The 17,181-nt window shown below is 40.7% G+C and overlaps 1 protein-coding gene across 4 annotated transcripts in view; it reads right to left on the reverse strand.

Annotated features, from left to right (window-relative positions):
• megf11 (multiple EGF-like-domains 11) overlaps positions 1–17,181 on the reverse strand; it is a 220,244-nt gene that overhangs the window by 52,701 nt on the left and 150,362 nt on the right. For all 4 annotated transcript variants that reach the window (XM_057836016.1, XM_057836017.1, XM_057836015.1 and 1 more), the window contains 4 exons: positions 16,920–17,056; positions 15,268–15,480; positions 13,102–13,276; positions 268–388 (listed from right to left, as the gene is read on the reverse strand). In XM_057836016.1, the coding sequence (XP_057691999.1) occupies positions 268–388; positions 13,102–13,276; positions 15,268–15,480; positions 16,920–17,056 (646 nt within the window). The remainder of the gene's footprint in view (positions 1–267; positions 389–13,101; positions 13,277–15,267; positions 15,481–16,919; positions 17,057–17,181) is intronic.

Here is a 17,181-nt window from a genome sequence, read left to right on the forward strand (position 1 = left end):
TCCTTGGAGTCCTCATTAGACCTAACCTGTCATACAGACCACACAGCAAAGATCTGCAGAAGCATCACCTCCTTAAAGAATGCCTGAAGAAAAGTACACCTCCTATGAGAGCAGCTTGTCACTTTTGACATAGAATTCACCATAGCTACATTGGTGCAATAAAGCGTGATGCTGTATCATTGCATTGCTGCCTTGGAGGATTATTGGCACTCAGGTGATTTTAAGTGGCAATTACAAGACTTTAACAAAACGTCGGCTGGATCGTACCTTCCCTACACATGCAGGATCCGTCGACAGGCGAGCAGGAAGCGTGGTTATGGCAGGAGCAAGTGGACATGCAGCTAGGTCCAAACAAACCAGGAGGACACTCAGTTGCGCAGTCTTCACCCTGCGATGGAAATCAAGTCAAGGGGAAACTAATCAGTACAGCAGTACTGCAGACCTACAATAGATATAAATCTTTAGGATTTGTGAAGTTGCCTTATAATATAAAATGTTTATTAAGGTAATGAATTAAAAGTACGTTCTTGGATTTTTTAACGCAAAGAATCTAGGTCCATGTGGGAACTGAAGGGAAAATTAAGAAGAGGAAAAGATTTATCGGAGAATATGAAACTCATCAAATTTGAACTTAAGTCTCTACAGTCTCCAGCAGGCAACCAAGATACAAAAGAAATGTATCATGATAAAATAAAGTTATTTATATCATTATTATGATTAGTATACAAATGAAAGGTAGGTATGCAAGAATTTTTTAAAGTACTGTATTTTTTGGGCTATAAGTCGCAGTTTTTTTTGTTTGTTTTTTTAAATAGTTTGGCTGGGGGTGCGACTTATACTCAGGAGCGACTTGTGTGAAATTATTAACGCATTATTATCATTTCACATGTTATTTTGGTGTGATGGTTTGGTAAACTTGTTAGCATGTTCTTTATGCTATAGTTATCTGAATAACTCTTAATAACTATGTTACGTTAACATAACAGCCACGTTCGTGTTCTGCCTTTGGCAATGTGCTTTCAATTGCATCATTGACTTTTTTATCTCTAAATGCATGTTTTTAGTTTGCGGCGCTTTCACGCCCAAGTGGGGGCGCACTCGCACTTCTTTACGCGAAGAAGAGCGCTCAGACGCCAGAAGAATACTGACAGCTACGCAGCTCTGAGCGAGTGGGCGAGTTAGCGAGAGAGAGTTCATTGTTTATGCTTGTAAAATATCTCGACAGAGGAAACGCCTGGGTGTATCATCTTTTCTGTTGTTGTGTATTTTCCACCCGCGATCGGACACTTAGAGCCAGTTGTGTGGTTGTTTGAACGATGTGCTAATGCTAGCGAACGCATCCTAACAGTTTGTGTCATTGCTATAATAGCAGCTAGTTATTATTTATTTACGTTGATGCGAACCTGTTTGGTATCGAGGACAAAAATTGATTTGTAATATATCTATTTTTGGTTTCACTCTTCAAATCATGGTGTCATAACGACGGCCAAAATAAGGTCAGCAAATTATATGGACGTCCAGCATCGTCATTTGGTAGTTGAGCTCGCTGTATAGCCAGGACCGAGCCGTAGCGTCCTGGTGAGGACAGAACATTCGGATTTCGTTGTTCATGCATCATGTAACATTATCACACTGTACACTTACTCAGCATGTTGTTCTCTATTGTATTTTCAGTTTAAATTGCCTTTCAAGATTACATACAATAACTGTTCTATGTGTTGTGATGCGACTTATACTCCAGTGCGACTTATGTATGTTTTTTCCCTCTTCGTTGGGCATTTTATGGCTGGTGCGACTTATACTCAGATGTGAAAAATACGGTTATCTGATCTTTTGAAAGCTAACTTTCAAAGTCACAATGTTCATTTTCAATGTTTAAGTTAAATCATTAACATGTGTAAAACTGCTCATATATAAGACAAGTACAGACCCTTTTCCAAAAGTAACAATTTCAAAAGTTTTGACTAAGCGTCAATGCTTTTTTTTTTTTTTTTTTTTTTTTTTTTTAAATAAATCGTCACATGATGTTCATTTTTTTGGGAAAGGGTCTGTATATTGTATATGTTATGTGATAGAAAATAAAATGGTGACGAATATAAATTATGTATAAATTAGAAAACAATTTTTTTTAATGCATTTTAATTTAGTGTATGATTTTTTGTCAAATCTAACATCAGAATTGTATTTTAATTTCATCACTCGTTAAAGGTGCACAATGTAGGGTTTGATGGCCAAAAATGGTACTGCAACGAGATCAAAATATTGACTAGCACAAAATGCCCTCCCTCTTCGGGTTGGCAGAATACCGTTTCACATCGGAGAACCTGTGAGAAAAGAACTTTAAATGGCAAGCGACTTATTTTTAATTTTCATGCAAGATTTTTTTCAATTTAATTATGCCAACATTTAGTAATGACCATTAAAAGAGCCATGATATGAGGTCCAAGTTAGTTTATGTCAACACGACCAAAGTGAGGCTGACTGCTGTCGTCCCTCATGCCCTGGTAATTCCACTTGCCCTCTGTGTTTTGGAACTCCGACTCCTGCCTAGCCCTTGGAACTCCGACTCCTGCCTAGCCCTCATCTGTACTGCTGCCGTCTTTTCACCTGCCCTGCTGTGACCTTCAATAAACTGTTGGAAACGTGACACATTTTTGGCTCTCCTTTGTCTGGTCTGTGACAAATACAGTGCCTTGCAAAAGTATTCGGCCCCCTTGAACCTTGCAACCTTTCGCCACATTTCAGGCTTCAAACATATAGATATAAAATTTTAATTTTTTGTCAAGAATCAACAACAAGTGGGACACAATCGTGAAGTGGAACAAAATTTATTGGATAATTTAAACTTTTTTAACAAATAAAAAACTGAAAAGTGGGGCGTGCAATATTATTCGGCCCCTTTGCGTCAATACTTTGTAGCGCCACCTTTTGCTCCAATTACAGCTGCAAGTCGCTTGGGGCATGTTTCTATCAGTTTTGCACATCGAGAGACTGACATTCTTGCCCATTCTTCCTTGCATAACAGCTCGAGCTCAGTGATGTTGGATGGAGAGTGTTTGTGAACAGCAGTCTTCAGCTCTTTCCACAGATTCTCGATTGGATTCAGGTCTGGACTTTGACTTGGCCATTCTAACACCTGGATACGTTTATTTTTGAACCATTCCATTGTAGATTTGGCTTTATGTTTTGGATCATTGTCCTGTTGGAAGATAAATCTCCGTCCCAGTCTCAGGTCTTGTGCAGATACCAACAGGTTTTCTTCCAGAATGTTCCTGTATTTGGCTGCATCCATCTTCCCGTCAATTTTAACCATCTTCCCTGTCCTTGCTGAAGAAAAGCAGGCCCAAACCATGATGCTGCCACCACCATGTTTGACAGTGGGGATGGTGTGTTCAGGGTGATGAGCTGTGTTGCTTTTACGCCAAACATATCGTTTTGCATTGTGGCCAAAAAGTTCAATTTTGGTTTCATCTGACCAGAGCACCTTCTTCCACATGTTTGGTGTGTCTCCCAGGTGGCTTGTGGCAAACTTTAAACGAGACTTTTTATGGATATCTTTGAGAAATGGCTTTCTTCTTGCCACTCTTCCATAAAGGCCAGATTTGTGCAGTGTACGACTGATTGTTGTCCTATGGACAGACTCTCCCACCTCAGCTGTAGATCTCTGCAGTTCATCCAGAGTGATCATGGGCCTCTTGGCTGCATCTCTGATCAATTTTCTCCTTGTTTGAGAAGAAAGTTTGGAAGGACGGCCAGGTCTTGGTAGATTTGCAGTGGTCTGATGCTCCTTCCATTTCAATATGATGGCTTGCACAGTGCTCCTTGAGATGTTTAAAGCTTGGGAAATCTTTTTGTATCCAAATCCGGCTTTAAACTTCTCCACAACAGTATCTCGGACCTGCCTGGTGTGTTCCTTGGTTTTCATAATGCTCTCTGCACTTTAAACAGAACCCTGAGACTATCACAGAGCAGGTGCATTTATACGGAGACTTGATTACACACAGGTGGATTCTATTTATCATCATCGGTCATTTAGGACAACATTGGATCATTCAGAGATCCTCACTGAACTTCTGGAGTGAGTTTGCTGCACTGAAAGTAAAGGGGCCGAATAATATTGCACGCCCCACTTTTCAGTTTTTTATTTGTTAAAAAAGTTTAAATTATCCAATAAATGTTGTTCCACTTCACGATTGTGTCCCACTTGTTGTTGATTCTTGACAAAAAAAATTAAATTTCATATCTTTATGTTTGAAGCCTGAAATGTGGCGAAAGGTTGCAAGATTCAAGGGGGCCGAATACTTTTGCAAGGCACTGTATATGTTTGTGTATGCATTTGTAATTAAGTTTAGAGCTACAGTATGTGTAGTTTCGTGTGAGCGATTTGCTATGAGAATTGTAAATCCGTTAGCATTCATAGCATTTAAGATAGCGGCCTTTGTGAGGCAAATTAGGCTAATATAATGTTCTAAATTTACTTATTGATCAGATTAGATGGACGTTTAAACACCAATCGTTTTGAGTCTAGTGTTTTATTGTAAAAATGCATGTCGTTTTGAACAGACGTGTGCAGTGGTATGAAAAAGTATTTGAACCTTTTGGAATTCCTCACATTTCTGCATAAAATCACCATCAAATGTGATCTGATCTTTGTCAAAATTACACAGATGAAAAAACTGTCTCCTTTAACGAAAACCACCCAAACATTTATAGGTTTTCATATTTTAATGAGTATGGCATGAAACCAAGGACAGATGGGGAAATATAAGTAAGTGAACCATCTGCCTAAGGAGACTGGAGGAGAAATTGAAACCAATTTTTACCAATTTAAGTCAGGTGTGTGCCCAATCACTGATGAGTGTTTTAAAGCTGCTCTGCCCACTATAAAACACACCTGGTAAGAATTGTCTTGATGAGAAGCATTGTCTGATGTGCATCATGGCTTGGTCAAAAGAGCTGTCTGAAGACCTGCGATCAAGGATTGTGGATTTGTATAAAGCTGGGAAAGGATACAAAACCATCTCTAAAAGTCTGGATGTTCATCAATCGACAGAAAGAGAAGTTGTCTATGCATGGAGAGAGTTTGGCACTTGCTTCTCTCCCAAAGAGTGGCCGTCCACCAAAGATGACGCCAAGAGTTGAGCGCAGAATACTCAGAGAGGTAAAAAAGAACCCTAGAGTGCCTACGAAAGACTTACAGAAATCACTGGCACAGTCCAATATCTCTGTGCACACATCAACTATACAGTATGTAAAACTATGGCCAAGAATGGTGTTCATGGGAGGACTCCACGGACGAAGCCACTGGTGTCTAAAAAAACATTGTTGCTCGTTTAATATTTGCAAAAAGGCACTTGGACACCAGAGAAGTTTGGGCAAAATATTTTGTGGACTGATGAAACCAACGTTGAATTGTTTGGGAGTAACACACAATGTCATGTGTGGAAGAAAAATGGAACAGCTCACCAAGATCATCACCTCACCGTGAAGCATGGTGCAGGGTGCATCATGTTTGGGGCTGTTTTGCTACCTCAGGGCCTGGGCAATTTGCAATCATTAATGGAAGAATGAATTCAAAAGTTTATCAGGATGTTTTGCAGGAAAACCTGAGGCTGTCTGTCAGATAGTTAAAGCTAAAAAGAGGATTGATGCTGCAAAAAGACAATGATCCAAAACACAGAAGTAAATCAACTTACGAATGGTTTCAAAAGAAGAAAATACACGTTCTGGAGTGGCCAAGTCAAAAGTCCAGACTTGAACCCCATTGAGATGCTGTGGCATGACCTAAAGACAGCGATTTATGCCAGACATCCCAGGAATCTGACTGAACTACAGCCGTTTTGTAAGGAAGAATGGGCCAAGATTAGTCCTGATCGATGTGCCAGACTCATCTGTAGCTACAGGAAGTGTCTGGTTGAAGTTATTGCTGCCGAAGGGGGGGCCACAAAATATTAAATGTGATGTTTCACTCACTTATTTTTCCCCCTTCTGTCATTGTTTGCATACTATCCACATTAAAATATGAAAACCTATAAATGTTTGTGTGGTTTTAGTTAATACAGACACTGCTTTTTCATTTGTGTGATTTTGACAAAGATCAGATCACATTTGATGGTGATTTTATTCAGAAATCTGAGAAATTCCAAAAGATTTAGATACTTTTTCATACCACTGTACATATGTGTGTTATAGCATTACAATTGTCAAAAGTGAAGGAAATAAAAATATTGCGTAAGTCTAGTACGTCGTAACCCGGGATTACTTGTATTATCGCCATTTCATGAATAATTGAAGTGTTCAATTCTTCCATTGTGCAGCATTAAAACATCTAACTCCCCAAAATAAATACATACCAGATATTTACCATGGTGTTTTGAATGTCTTTTTCAAATGTATTTATCTATTTTTAATTATTTTACATTTAACAGCAAGCAATAAGGAACTATTTCACACTAGGAATCAGTTGCCATAGAGACAAGGGCTCATTTTTCTATCTCGCTTCTGCATCCAACTGAACAGCAGTAATGGCTTCAAGGGTCATGTCCTTGTCCCCCAATTATGAGTCCTATAGTCAGGTTGGGTCATGCGTGAGCACTGGGGTAGGATTTAAGGAATTTATCACCACACTGTGCATACGATGCATTGGAGGATTTTCTTTATCCTCTCACGGGGGATCATGTTTTGGACTTGGCTGAAACTAAGGAGAAAGGGAGACTTAATATTACTACGGGGTGAGCAGCGAGATGTGTGGGATAGCTGACACGGTCAACCTCCGAGTCTAAACCTCGTATTAAAAACATCACCAATGGGAGTCTGGTGGTCACACTGGTGCAGCCTTTAAGCCCCTTATCATTACATCTGTTAAAGTACACGGCATGTCCTCCATAACCTGCTGTCATTTGAATGTCTGCTTTAAAGGCTGAGCACTAACTGCACCTGTCTCGTCCTTCCCTCTAAGCTGGAAATCACAGCTAGTCTACGGATAACACACACACACATGCATTTTCCCATTGCATTCTGAGGCTTGAGTGACAGGTGACACAATGATTCAGATTCCCAATTAGGGGCTCGCAGGAGTCCTGCATGGTTGGGGCCCCCTCTCACTCGACCGCCAGGGGAATGCTGGCCGCTCACTGCTCTCGTTATCATTTTGAACCGTGTTTAAACAGAAGGCAGGAGATTTGCTCGCGGATACCAAGGGCGGAAGGCGCATCTTAAAACGACTCGCCTCCCCCAAGCGCGACACATAAAAGCCCCTGTCTGCCGATGAAATTTTGATCAATCGGCAGCAGTGAACCTTTGTTCTACTGCAAATGACAGCGTTTTTTAAGACAGCTAAGAAAAGCAGCTATGTTGTCCTTTTTCTGTTAAGTGTAAGGGAGGTCAACTCGTGAAGCTGCCGCTATGCTCTCTGGACTTGTATCAAGCCACGGATGACCACGATAATTTTGCTGCCATTCGCTTGTCTCCTAACCTCACGAAGCACAGACCTGTGGTAAGGCCGCTCTCAAGAGACCAAGGATGGCTCCCTCATTAGTTGTCTGATTCATATTCCTTTTGAGCCGTAGAAGGAATAAAGCATGGTAGTGGAAAGTCATTATTAAAAGACTGAACTGTCAGTCTGCCTTGCACGGGAATGGCAGCATCTTGCATAACATTGGACCTCCAAACCGCGATGTCCTTGGCCTAGACTCCCCGGCATCATAATTGGAGAGCATTTTTATCCCGAATGCCTCTCGCTGACACATTGATCTGCTTGGTACCCCTTGAGATTGGATGCAAATGACACTGATAATTACCTATCGGTCTCAGTCCTTAACAGTTCATCTAACAACCTGAAGAGCGGGCTGTCTTAAAATTCATGCAGCAAGACAGAAAATGAACCTGTGAACCTTTTGATGAGGTTGGAAAGCCCTGAGAGACGAGGAAATCATTTCGTTTTGTCACCAACAAAGGCAAGCTGGAATCTATCTCAAGACTCGCTAATGCGCACAGCATTCACATTCAGCATTGCCAACAGAATGCGGATACAGTAATATAAACATAGCGCGGCTATTATTTGACTACACATGTAATGCTGAGGGGGCTAGGGGGGATCACTGCCTGAATAGGTAACATGTAATCATTTTGTTCCAGACACAAAGAGCATGTCCAATTACCAGAGGTAACTCAAGCATGCGGGTCCTACGACGACGTCCGCGCTTTGTAAGCTTCCCCCCCCCGATTCGGCTTCAGAACAAAAATGCAGCGTGGAGGTGCAGGCCCGTCGGCTGTATTCCGGGAAAGCGATTTCACGCCAGTAGCTGCTACGCCATCATGAAGCGCAAAAGCACTCCGTGCAATAATGACCGGGCGCCAAGTGACCAAAGGTTACATACTAACAGGGGACATCTTCTGTGCTCTTTTTTTGTTAAAGGTTTCTTTTTCTATACACCCTAGCACACACACAAATCCGCCATATGTAGTGCGTCTGTTCCTAGCCGACTCCTGCCCTCAAGGTCTTTTTAATGGATCTAGCGGACCTCCCCGGCGTGGAAGAACAGGTGGAGCAAATTAAGACACAGTCTGCAGGCCTCGCTTGGTGGCTCAATTCGCTACACAGGCCCGGCTTCAAGACAAAGGCAATTTTCACTGAAATGTTATGCTGCCCGCAATGCACTCTCCTGGTCTCGCTCGGTCTGTAATTTCAGATTGCAAGACAAGAAACACGCCTCTCAAGGTGTACAAATAATTAGAGTTGTAAAATGTGGCTTCATGGAGTGGGCACATATACAGTGTACATTGCAACTGCAGCAAGACGACACTAAATTACTTGCTGTTTTCCGTTTGCTGAGACTAATTGAAGGCAAATGTAACACATAATTCAAACACACAAGGAACAATTAAATTCAAGTTGATGCAACCATGAGATTTATTTCAAAAAGTAATGACTACAAAAATATGAATCTCTGTTTGTCTTCTTGCGTTCATCAGTGAAGAGAACAAAACAATCAAAACAGTCATTCTAGCACTACATAATTAGAGGTCAACTCTCATAATTACAAAAATGAGTCAACCATAAAAGGGTGTAACGTAAGAAACCATTGGCGACCGAGATAAACGTTGATAAGACATGAAATTTTAATTGAATTTTGTTCGTTGAAATGCACTTTCATTAGCGGGAAACTGGCTAAGTTGTGGGTTAATTAAGAAAGCATAATCATCTTGATAAGCACTACTGGTAATTTAGAAAACAATTTTTTTGTATTTTTCAGCATTTACATAAACGTGTGGGATCAAGTCAACTCAAATACTGCTGAACCCGTATACTTTTTGGGGTCATGCCACATTTTTTGTGCATGTACAGTACATCTGCATGAGTGACAAGTTTTTTTTCCCCACTTTTTTATATTAGTATTGTATGAATTAAATAAATGCAGTTAATATTCCTTAATTGGTTGCAACAAGTCATTACAGTACAGGAAGGTATCGTCCCTCCAGTTGCCACTGCTTTCCTTTTTTTCCCCAACAGCCAATAGTTTGTTTTGTTTTGTTTTTTTTGAAAGGGAACCTCGGACTTAAAGACTTGTAGGCTCTAATAAGCCACAATTGTTCTCTTTTACTAAAATGTTATTAGAAACACATAAAATATTGCCATTGATTAAAAAATCAATAATATTTAGTACATGTTTTGACCTACGGAGGGTGCCATGTTTTATGCGCGCAATGGACACTAGAGATTATGATGTAGTTTGTCATTATCACTAGACGAACACTACCGGTGGTCTGCAATTCCTTTCTATGCGGCGAGACGTCCAACACATGCGCACATCGGTTAAAAGCGGCGAGTACTTACTATTTGTGTTTTTATCGAGTCTTTTACTACCTTTTCATTGCCTCAAAATACTTTTTGCACGTGTTTCCCTCTCATACTTTTAAGCATTGTGTTTTCTTTTGGTAGCTTTAAAGCAGATTGTTGACCTGTTGTTGTCTAGCATATTTAAACCACCCTTATTTGATATTACTACGTTTAAAATATTTTCTTAAAGCATCTTTAGTATGTTCTGTCTGTATGCATCTAAACAAAACAAGCTGAAAGCTCACAGTAGTACTTTGGGTGTCAAATTCGCCTCTTGTAAGACATTTCGCCGTTGTAGCACATTTTGGCAGAACATCCGTTTTCTCCAACTTTCGTCTCATCCCGTCTTTCCTGTTCAATTTGCTTTTGCGGCTTGTTTTGTGAAATATCGACAGTGCTAAGTATAACACCATTTACCATTCACATTAAAAGGGTTGAACAGATGACATGTTCATGTCGCTAGATTCATACTCTGGCAGCCCGGCAGCGTAACCCAGTGACATCACCGCCCTGCGATGTCAACAACAATGGCGACCTACTAGTTAAACTAATTTTACAAATTGTATAAAAACAAAACCATCAAGAGGGGTTTTAATATTCAATTTTAACTAATAATAAATTTTATCTTTTACGATCTACAAGTCATTCTATCTGTGGTTCCCTTTAATAATGAACACAGAGCAGTTAATTCCCTATAATGTACATATAAAGTTGTCTTACACCCAGGCCCGGATCTAGGTTTACCCACCAGAGTGGGCACTAAGAAAACTTGAGGGGGCACCCCCAATGCAGGCTTTTTTTACCCTCTGCATTTCTCCAGGCTTGGGACCGGCGCAAGTAGGACGCTGGCTTGTGTCCCGTTGAGGCTGCATTAATTATTGGGGGGTTTGTTTTTTGTTTGTTTGTTGTTTTTTTTCATTCATCTATCTACTTATTCTCGCTGTCGGCGTGATGTCACGATGACGTCATCTCGCATAGCAACGTGTCGCCATTTTGAGATGGGGGCACACACAGGTAAACATCTGTAGACAAACGTCTGAAATTCATATATTTCAGCTGTGTTTTGCGTCTTTTTTTCATTAAAAACATCTTAAACATGACTTATTATCACGAGTCACTGCCGATAGACGCGAGGAGGCGAGACAACTTAAAATTAGCGTGTATTGGCCTGCAAATCTGCCCATACAAAGTCGTAGCTGATAGCTGGATAAACAATCCAAAGGAATTGCCTGCAGTGGAGTTCGGTAACATCTACAACTACCTCATAAAGTCACCCAGTAAGTTGACCTTTACCAATTACGTGGAATATGTACTGTGAGGAACTAAGAAAACTGGTTGTATATACGGAGTGATCATTTCTGCCGTAACCGGTAATTCGCCTCCAAGCGTTATTTAGCTGTGAACACGTCACGGCAAAATAACCAATTCCCACCAGGCCAATAATATACCAATTGACCGATCAGAGCAGTTCATGGCAAAAGAAAAATAACGCTTTGCAAGTTGTCAGTTACGGTAATAATAAAAATGCTTAGTCTATTGAATCCTAGCAGCTAATTGGGGCAAGAAAAATCGATTAAAGTTTACTCACCAGTAATAAAATGTCAGCTGCAAACGTACAGTAAATGTGCCTGGATTTAGGTTCCCACTGGCGACAATGGTCCACGGAACCGTCTTCTTTTACTGTTCCTTAATTAATTGCTTTCAGCCATTTGCTTGTCCTTTTCTTCTCACGATGAAGAATAAAGAACTTCAAATGCGGCTCCGAACTCTTCCTTGTGTTACAAACCTCAACACGGCAACTTTAGTCATTCCGATGGAAAAAAAAGACCGCAAATAAGACAAAAGTTCAACGCGTTTGTACTACAATAAAGGACAGAGCAACTGCTTGTGTCTCGTGTTTTGCCCCCATTTCAATATGGCGATGCTTTGCTGTGGCTGGTGACGTCATTAATGCCCGGATGTCCGACTGTGAGAATGTGTCTGGAGGAGAGAGAGGAAGCGCGCGGATAACAAATGAGGTTGGAAAAACAGCTTGTTTTGGTGATTTCTTGTTCGGCGTGGTTGCGGCCAACAGTAACCGTTAATCCTGCAATAAAAAAGTAGGTGAGACCAACTCTCCGTGCGTTCTCTATATCCAGTGCGACGCTATATAGAGACTGTGCCGTCACGATAGTCGTGGCTATGAACACCTTTCTCGTATCAACGACTCTGCAGACGGGGCTATGTCTAAGCAGGCTTATTAACACTCAAAAGAGTGAAACTAAAGAAAACAGACAAAACAACACAATCAAATCATCCACAATATATGAAATCGCATATGTACTGCCCTATCTGTAGCAAACTGCATATGAAAATATGAATAAACAATTAGCAGAGCGCCCGAGACGCCATTTAGTCGACCCTGTAACTCGTGGGTAATTAACATATCACAAGTTTCATGCTAAGTGAATCTGTCACACTTTTTTTTTGCACTGAAGTACACACAATTCACATATTTACGTTTTTAAACACATTTAAACAATACATACCGGCGATGCAACCTCAAATTCAAGGCAAAGTGGTCACAGAGACGGTGCGAACTGACTGCGGCCGTCTTCGTGTGATTCCCTACTGAACAACTACTGAACATCCGTGTGACAGTTTCTTTCAAATAAAGTGCACATGGGATGCAGTAAATTAAGGCGTCCACTAGATGATGCTAATAAGACGTAAAAGGAATAAAACTCAGGTATTCAATCACAAAACCCATCAATCTTTTATGCATAACAGAACACCGACATTTTGATTGGGTGGGCACGACTCACGTCTGGGTGGGCCGTGCCCACCCCGGCCCCCCCATAGATCCGGCCCCGCTTACACCATGTACAGACAACAGTCGCCTACTTAACTGGTTTCTGCACCAGCACCACTTTGGTGGTTAACTAACCTGCCTCAAAGTTCTAAGTTTCTGTGTTCAAATCTTGGCTGCAGCTCTGGCTCACCAGCTCATATTTCAACAATCCCTGGTGCTGATGTGAGTGGCTCCACACAGCTGGTGCCACGTGAATAAACCTGTTAAACTTATGATAGAAAAAGTGCTTGAAATTTGATCTAATCTTCTGATCACTTAACCACTTAAAATACGAGGCATGAAAGAATTTTCAGAAAAGAACATCTGTTTAATCATACGAATGCTGCTCTTATTGTTCAGTTATTAACACAATAGAGTGCTTAACCTTTTACAGGACTTTAATTTTGTTATGCTTGAACACAACGAGACTCACCATAAAGCCCGGCGCACACATGCAAGTACCAATGATCGGGTGGCAGTCGGCTCCATTGGTACAACTACATGGCAGCATACATCCCTCCCCGTAGTAGCCAGGCGGGCATGTCTCATTACAGTAAATTCCTGTCCATCCTGGAGTGCAAGTACATTCTCCAGAAAGCGGGTGGCAGCTTGAAGCAAAATGACAAAAAAAGAGAAGACTGATGCAAACAACATAAAGACTGATGCAAACAACATAAATTAAGAACACTTTTTTCATATCGAGTATGAGCACTGTGATGAAAAATATTTTTTGTCAGTCATTTCAAAAGTGAAACAGTTGTTTTTATATAGATTGATTAAACACATTTCATAAGACTGAGCAAAAAATGATGCATTAAGGACAAATACAGATTTTGTGTGGGGGGAAAAAGTGTGGCCTGAAAAGGTGCACTATGTCACGGCTCACCAGCTTCACAAGGAATGAATTTAACACAGACGAATAATAGACATGAAACAAATGCCGCATTCCTTGAGACAACGTAGAAGCGAGCAAGGGCGTAGGTTTGGTCATAACATTGGCAGGGACGATATAACAGCATAACCTGCATGTACCGTCTTTGCTGGAGACGGGACATTAATAAGATCAAACAGATTATTGAACGGGGGTCAGAGCCACATTTCTCACAAATATGAACCTAATTAATTGATAGGCAAAATGATCAAAGCAAAATAAATCCCTATTGACTCATACTAACTTTCATCTGTATTGGTTCACGTGATACAATGTTTGATTCAAACCTTTGTTTTAAAAAACTACTAAAGAAACATTTTGAAGTGCAAGTCCCTTTAGTAAAAAATCGGGTGCTATCAAAAAATGGGTCCACTTCTGGGGGACACTGGAGCAACCATAAGACTGAAACTAAAAAATTGTAATATATAAGTGATTTGGGAAACAATTCATGGGATAAAAAAATCTGAGATAACCAAGGACTGATCTACATCTGAGGCCTCCTAGACTACCAAAAGACTCGAACCAAAGTACTCTCATGAAATTCTGATGTGTGATTTATTTTCACTGATTTTTTTTTCATGTCAGTTCATGTTTGTGTCAGTGTCCCTCGGAAGTGGACCGTCTGGGGACTTGGATTCTGAAGCCACCGCATTGCATGACGGGAATGCATATAATGCAAACAATGATCCAAATGAGGGACGGCTAGCTTGACTTTATTGTTTCTTGTAGAGGGTGGCCTCCCCGTAGTACTTTTGCAGGTTAACAAGTTCACACAGATTAATGCTATCTTAACTGTGATGCAGGTCAGACTCTTAGTAGCAAAATTAGTGGTGTTTTCCCCACCTCCACAACAATGACGTCTTTTTAAATTACTTAAAGTGGCTAGTTCTGGACGAAAAAAACTTCTAATATCCCTCCTCTTCGAAGGGGGGGGGGGGCATGTTGTATTTCTGTCTTCGGGGCTGTGTGAGTGTGTGTCTGTGTGGCTGGACAAGGGGACGAGGGGTCAAATCATCAGCCAATCAAACGTGCATTTCAGGGGGGAAAAAATGGACCGGCACATTCAGCAAGAGAAAAAGGATCAATTTAAATGAAAATAATTCACTAATAATGGTAGGGTCTATTTTATCCTTACAACATATGGAATTCAAACTAAATTACCCATATAACTGAACTCATAGAAATAACGTGGCTTAAACAATGGTGGGGACAATTTGAGCATCCTGAAAAGTTGGAAGTGTTACGTCCCTACCGTCCCTATCCAAACTTACGCCCTTGGAAGCGAGCAAATTCCAACCCCATAGAAAATCTATGCGACCTTACCACTTTGGTCTTCCTCAAGACAATGCTTTGTTTATGAGTACGAGTACAGATGAGCAGTATCAGATTAAATCATCCCCAGTGTGTGAGTGAGTGTGTGTGTGCGCTCATTTTTCAAAAGAGGGCCGTCTCCTTTCTCCTTCACTCTGTGGTGACTTCTATGCAGCCAGAATGAGGGCATTACCACAGCATTAACTATGAATGCTGAGAAATTATGAATGAAGTGAAGGTCACAATGAAATGCTAACTGGATGACACGGCCAAGAGGTGTTAAGACTTCAGAATAAGGGGTGCTTCAGAGCTAAAAACGCAGCTGAAATTAAAGTTATTTGAAGGCCATTCACTTACCTCACAGTGTTGGTGGCGTTACACGGGCAGTACTTGTCACATATAAGACCATATAGGCCTGTGGGACAGAATCTCTCCTGGCAGTTTGGCCCTTTAAAGCCAGTTTCACATAGACAAGCTCCATTAATGTGGTGGCACTTGGCTCCGTTGTGGCACTCGCATTTTTGGTTACACTGTGGACCGTAGGTGCCCACAGGACAGTCATCTTGGCACCTGTACAAAGCGGTGATACTGCTTTAAAGTGACTCACTACTAATGTTTGAAGATTCTTTGTCAAATCATGAAACCTTGATAAGACCAATTGCTTTAAGCCTACAAACCGAAATCCCAGGTTTTCACAAACATTTTTAGCTTAATACACAGAGCAGAAAATTGCTTTCTCCCTTGGTCCCAAACTTACTAAAATACACAACACATTACCATAATATCTAGTAATCACATTTAGTACGGTACTTTAAAACATACAGCAAGTAGAAAATTAAAACTCAAGCCTGATATTTGTTGCAAAAGTTTAGTTAGCTGTTGAAATACATTTTAACTGGAATATATGAGCAGTTGTTTGGTATGTACACATTCAAACACAGAAACAAATGTTTCATTCATATTTTAGGGGGGAAATGCAACTCCCTGCAGTAAGCGAGCAGCATTTTAATGTTTCAGCAGGGACTGGATTTTGTAACAATTATGAGTGCCAAACATGAGCACATTTTTCGGTGAGAAGTAAATACAATGAGAAAGTTGAAGTGCATTTAAAAATGCCATATCCCAGTTCAAATGGATTAGGCATCTATCACCGTCACAGAAGACAAAGTAATAGAAAATACATGTTGTCTGACTAGATTTGAGACTTACTAAGATGACTTGACTTGGAACTTGCTTCCAACTTGAAGGTTAAGACTTCAGACTTACTCATGACTTGCATTTATGAGTGGATGTCTGGCATCATCACAGTATGTCTCTTCATGCTAGGATGGGTCAGACTATTCCTTGTAGGTTAATTTGTTCACCGCTGACAAAATGAATGAAAGTAATGGCAAAAATATAATAAGGTAAAGCAAAGCGCTTGTCAAGGTTTCCATTCGTGAGATGACTGCGTGAGCTAAAGTAATAAAGCCCAGTTGCTCTGGGCTGCTCCGGCAGGCGCAGAGAACTAAAGAGATATGTGGATTTCAATGAGACTATAATAAAAACCCATTACTTATAATTAATGACCAGAGCCCAAACAGCATGTAGCCCACCGTGAGATCAATGGACAAGCTGGGAGTGGAAGAAGATGAAGGCTAGAGACATGAAAACCTGACTGGTCAGTATGAAGTACGAGATTAATTAAACATTTACAACACTATTGGAGGTTTCCAACTCACCTTGAATTGGTATAATGGCCTTTTTTATATAACAACTTATTTTACTTGAGAATGGGCTTGTTCGAGCGTTTCTTTTCTCTTTTAAAATAACAGGTTGATCCCTTATTAGAAAATCAACAAAGAGAATAGTTCAGCGAGGGACTTTACAAGGTGTTTAATTGTCAGCATGAAACTCTCTTGGCATGTAATATCAATACATCATCCTGTTGTCTGACCAAAAGGGAAATTGCCCATCACATTTCATCTTTTGTATGGAAAATTGAGTTGCTCAGAATGACATGGTGGTACCTGCGGCCGCTGAAGCCAGCTGCACACTGGCACTGGCCCGTGATGTGGTCACACAGGCCGCCATTGCGGCAGGAACAGTCTTTACTACAGTTGATGCCGTACTTGCCAATTGGGCATGGCTGGCCACACACAGAACCCTGTGAGGAACAGAACAATAGAAAATGATCAATGCCTAAAAGATACCCATCCATTTTCTATTGCATATCCTGTTGCCGACAATGTCTGGCAAATCCTGCACCATCATTGATTTGCCTCCAGGATA

The sequence above is a fragment of the Corythoichthys intestinalis genome, chromosome 5, assembly GCF_030265065.1.
Source record: "Corythoichthys intestinalis isolate RoL2023-P3 chromosome 5, ASM3026506v1, whole genome shotgun sequence".
Classification (NCBI taxonomy): Eukaryota; Metazoa; Chordata; class Actinopteri; order Syngnathiformes; family Syngnathidae; genus Corythoichthys; species Corythoichthys intestinalis.